Raw genomic sequence first — 5,435 nt, 5'->3', positions numbered from 1 at the left:
CTTCTGATTTTCCCTGAATTAAGAGGATGCAGCAAACCAGAATTCCTGCCCCAGTTAAACAGCTCCTTCCCCCACTAAGCCCAGGTTCTTAAACCCTTTAAAGCTCAGCCTGGGATTCTCTCACCTGTTTAACGAGCACTTGAGAACCTCCTGCAATTTAACTCCAGGATAAAAAAAACCCCACAAACAAACAGGGAAACAATTCCTCCAAAAACCCACGGGTTTTTTACCCTTCCAAGCCTCCCAAACCTCACCTGTATTACTAAAGGTTTGAGCTGGTTGGGCTCTGGCCCTTCCAGGATGCATCCGAAGGCCATCACGGCCGCGTCCCGGTACCTCCAGTCGGGATTCTTGATGTGCTCCTTGATGAAGGGCAGCACGTGGGGGACGATGTCGTCCTCGCAGCACGTGGCCAGCAGCATCAGGCACACCCCAGCAGCCTTGCAGGGGTTCCAGTCGTCGTCGTCGTCGTTCTCATCCTGGAAAAAAGCGCCGGGAACGTCCCTGAGCACCCGCGGGATTCACGGAATTCACCCACGGGATCCACGGAATTCAATCCATCCCAGTCTGGCAGAGGGATTACTCACACCCTCTGCACCTTCCCAACCTGGAGCAAAGCTCTGCTGACACACCTGGAGGGGCCTCACCTGCTTTCCCAACTCCCTCTCCCTCTCATCCAGGCGGAGGTTTTATCCCCTGGATCCGTTATCATCCATCCTGGAGTGATTCCCTAGGGATTTTTGGCTCTACGAGCCTCCAAAAGCAGGTGATGTCCTTCTAATTCTCCTTAAATTGAGGTAAGAATTCCTGCTCCAAATAATCCAGGTTATTTTGGTTCTACAAACCTCCAAAAATGGGTGACATCCTTCTGATTTTCCTTGAATTAAGAGCATGTTCAAAGTAGAATTCCTGCTCCAAATAATCCAGGTTATTTTTGGTTCTACAAACCTCCAAAAATGGGTGACATCCTTCTGATTTTCCGTGAATTAAGAGGATGTGCAAAGCAGAATTCCTGCTCCAAATAATCCAGGGATTTTTGGCTCTACAAACTTCCAAAACTGGGTGAAATCCTTCTGATTTTCCCTGAATTAGGAGGATGTTCAAAGCAGAATTCCTGCTCCAAATAATCCACGAATTTTTAGCCCTACAAGCCTCCAAAACCAGGTGATGTCCTTCTGATTTTCCTTGAATTAGGATGTTCAAAGCAGAATTCCTGTTCCAAATAATCCAGGGATTTTTGGCTCTACAAGCCTCCAAAAATGGGGTGATATCCTTCTGATCTTTCCTGAATTAAGAGGATGTGCAAACCAGAATTCCTGCTCCAGTTAAACAGCTCCTTCCCCCACTAAGCCCAGGCTCTTAAACCCTTTAAAGCTCAGCTTGGGATCCTCTCACCTGTTTTGTTTAACAAGCACTTGAGAACCTCCTGCAATTTAACTCCAGGATAAAAAAAACCCCACAAATAAACAGGGAAACAATTCCCTGGATTCACTCAGAGCACTTTTCCCAGCCAAATGAACTCTGTCCCGTACAGCTTAATTAACAGTTTTATTTTCTAATTAGACCTGCTGCAGCAATTCCATTAGTTTTGATTAGCCTGGGAAGCACAGCCCCAAACAAGTCCCTGGGAAGTGTTTAATGGGCACTAAATAAACACTCCAGGCTCAAAGATTCCAGGAGCTGGATCTCAGAATGTGCAACACCGGGTTTAATTCCATCGATATTTCCTTAGGAACACAGGGAATTATCACCAGACCTCTCCAGAAATCACAAATGCAGGGATGTGTGAACAGAACCGAGCAGGGAAAAAGCTGCTGGAGGCAGTTCCAGAGTCTCAGTCCCAAAACTGATGCATCATTTGCTCAGAGTGGTGCATGAAATCTCATCACAGACCGAGGAACTGCCACCACCTGGAGCCCCTCCGGGAGCAGGGGGAGCAAGAATCCCCTTCCCAAGGCAGCCAGGAAGGAGCACCCTGATCCCAGAGCTCCAAACCCCCAGGAATTCTGAACTCACCCTGATCCCAGAGTTCCAAACTCCCCAGGAATTCTGAACTCATCCTGATCCCAGAACCCCCCAGGAATTCTGAACTCACCCTGATCCCAGAGCTCCAAACCCCCCAGGAATTCTGAACTCACCCTGATCCCAGAGCTCCAAAACCCCCAGGAATTCTGAACTCACCTGCTTGGTCAAGGTCTGTGTGAGGATTGGGACCAAATACTGCAGGGCCCCCTTGGCATAGAACTTGCTGGTGTGCTCTGGAGGCCTCCCTTGTTCTGCTGCCTGGAAAAAAAAAGGGGTAAAAAAGGGGGTTTTCAGTGGCTGAAGAGGTTGAATTTATTATAAACTCCCTTTAAAGTTATTATGTAATATACATAAAATATAATAAAATATATATATATTATATAAATAATATATATAAAAATAATATATAAATAAAATATAAATAATATATAAATAATATATATTACATATAAAAATTATATACATATAAAATATATAATATATATTACAATAATAGAACATTATACATCATGTTAGGCACACTATGCATTATATTATATATTATACATTATATATATAATGATTACATTATATTATACATCATATTTTAACAGATATTGTACATTATATTATAAATACTATTATATTATAAACACTATTATAATTATATACTATTATAAATACTAATCTATCCATGACACTAATAGTACAATATGTAAATATATATTACTAATATACAATATATAGTAGAAAAATAAATTATTATTATTATTATTATTATTATTATTGTAGTTGTTGTTATTATTAATTCTTATAAACCCCAAATTCCCTTTCCATGCTTTCCTCTCCCTCCCCAACACAAATCCAAAGCCAGGAAGCTCAAGGACACCCTGCACCCAAATCAAATATTCCAACACCCAAGCTGAATTTCCCATTCCCTGCACGCCCAGATCCCTCCTCCCAGGGCACAGTTATCCCTATTTTCAGTTCCCAGGTCTAATTAACAAGTGGCCCCGAGGTGAAGGAGCAAAAGGTGCTCAGCAAACCACCCCAACCCCACGTGCTGCTGCCTGTCCTTTTCTCCTTGCCTTTTTTTTTTTTTTGGGAGCATTCAACACAAATATATATTTAGCTGCTTTTAAAGATGGAAATGATTCATCTCCAGCCCTTCAAAGTTTCAGCTGTTATTGATCTCTGCAGCTCATTTCTGCAAACAGCATCTGCATGCAGAACAATACCCCCCAAAATCCAGCCCCAGCCATTCCAATGGGATAATTACTTTTATTCCACTCATAGTTTTATATTTAACTCGTAAATAATGGGCTGTGTAGAGTGGGATCAATCCTTCTGCAGGCTGGGGTAGGACTGAGCCCCTCATGGCTGCGACAGACCCCAAAATTTAAGGGTACAGAGTCCCCCAAAACAGCAGGTAATGACAGAACTGCTCTGGATTCCTTGGGATGCATCAATACAACGACTCCAAGAGCAGCAGCTCCAAGATCTGAGAATTCCCTGGCCTGGAGAACATGCTTGGTGCACATTTAGGTTAACCCTGGAGCTGGAGCTGGCTCTGGAATGCCAACAAGGGATCAGGTGCCTGTCAGGTAGTGCTGGCACAGCCCCAGCCCCTCGTGGCACAGCCAGACCTGTCCCAGAACCTCCAGTTCCATTCCCAGCCGGGCTGGGAAGGATTTTCCTCTCTCCATCTGCTCCAGGAAGGGAAAGGGGCAGAGTTGAGCTTCACTCAGAGCTTTACCTTGAACCACAGAGCTCCAAAACAACCCTAATCCCTCCCTGGGAGGGGGGTAAGGCCCTGGTACAGGTTGCCCAGAGAAATTTTGGATGCCCCTGGATCCCTGGAAGTGTCCAAGGTCAGGTTGGATGGGGCTTGGAGCAACCTGGGATAGTGGGAGGTGTCCCTGCCCATGGCAGGGGGTGGGATTGGATCTTTAAGGTCTTTTCCAACCCAAAACACACTGGGAATTCCACAATTAAATCTTGCAGTGACTGTGCAGATCCAAACCTTTGGTGTGATTAAACCAGCACATTTTTGATCATTATTCCATTACTGGAAAAATCTGGGAGAGGCCTGGGACAGGAGCAGCACCTGTGTTTTTAAGTGCAGCACAACGTGGAAATAGGAAATAAGAGTGGGTTAATGGGGTTATTTTAAAGAAAATATCAGGTTTGACAGGGCTTGGAGCAACATGGTCTGATAGGAAGTGTCCCTGCCTGTGGCAGGAGCTGGAACTGGAATTTTAAGGTCCTTCCAACCCAAATCATTCCATGATTGTGTGACTAAAGAAAATACCAGGTTTGACAGGACTTGGAGCAACATGGTCTGATAGGAAGCGTCCCTGCCCTTGGCAGGAGGTGGAACCTGAATTTTAAGGTCCTTCCAACCCAAATCATTTAATCACAGATTAAATGTGTGATTAAAGAAAATTCCCAGTGCAGCCCCCCCTCAGCTGAAACCTCACATTCACCTCGTGGGGCAGAACAACCTGAGCACTGCTCACCACTGCACTGCTTCAAACCATTCCTCCCTCAAAATGGGAATTCCAAAACGGGAATTCCAAAGCTCCCCGTTTTAAAATAAAAAGGAGAAACCAAGGCAGGGTTTTTTTCAAGGAAAAAAAATGAGGAAATAAAACGTTGCTGGTTTCCTTGAACTGTCTCAGCAGCAGCCTGGGGGGGCTCTGGTGGGTTCCCCCTTTTGGGAGAACATTCCCATGACATTCCCAGTTGGATCCAAGCCTTCCCAGGGCTCCCCACCTCCGAGGCCTCGATGGCCAAATCCATCTCCTCGTCGCACACGTTGGACCAGAACTCGATCCCCTGCAGAGCCACCTCGTCGATGTCGCTCTTCATCGCCTCGATCGTGATCTGGGAATGGGAAAACACCAAAAAAAGGACATTTTAACAAGTTGTTTCTCTTGGAATCCACGTCCTGACTTTGGGCCCGTGGCTGAAATCGGAGGCCACACCGGGGTTTTTGTTCTTGGAGGTTGCAAAGGGGTTGTGTCATCAGCCCTGAGCCCCCTGGGAGGGCTGGAGGGCACGGACAAAATCAGCATTGGGAGCCTCAGGGCTGAATCCTGCTGGGGGTTACGGGGGTTTATAGGGAGAGGGATTGCCAGGATCCAGGAAAAGGGAGGGAAATGAGGAATACCAGAGGAAGAAAAGTCAGGAAGACAAGAAAAATGAGGAATACAAGAGCAACTAAAATCAGGAATACCAGAGGAAGAAAAATGAGGAATACAAGAGGAATTAAAATCAGGAATACAAGGGGAATTAAAATCAGGAATATAAGAGAAAGAAACATCAGGAATACCGGAGGAATTAAAATCAGGAATACAGGAGGAAGGAAAATGAGGAATACAAGAGGAATTAAAATCAGGAATAGAGGAGGAATTAAAATCAGGAATAGA

At 45.0% G+C, this 5,435-nt stretch overlaps 1 protein-coding gene across 1 annotated transcript; it reads right to left on the bottom strand.

Annotated features, from left to right (window-relative positions):
* Positions 1 to 254: 254 nt before the first annotated feature.
* LOC113941346 (importin subunit beta-1-like) lies at positions 255 to 4,890 on the bottom strand (the record flags this gene model as incomplete). Its single annotated transcript, XM_027632508.1, has 3 exons — positions 255 to 479; positions 2,182 to 2,283; positions 4,780 to 4,890. Coding segments are annotated over 3 exons (438 nt in total), but the record flags the coding sequence as incomplete, so codon positions are not given.
* Positions 4,891 to 5,435: the final 545 nt, after the last annotated feature.

The sequence above is a fragment of the Corapipo altera genome, unplaced genomic scaffold, assembly GCF_003945725.1.
Source record: "Corapipo altera isolate COAL_440 unplaced genomic scaffold, ASM394572v1 129061, whole genome shotgun sequence".
Lineage (NCBI taxonomy): Eukaryota > Metazoa > Chordata > Aves > Passeriformes > Pipridae > Corapipo > Corapipo altera.
Note: the sequence above shows the minus strand (reverse complement) of the source record. Positions and strands in the feature narration are given on the sequence as shown.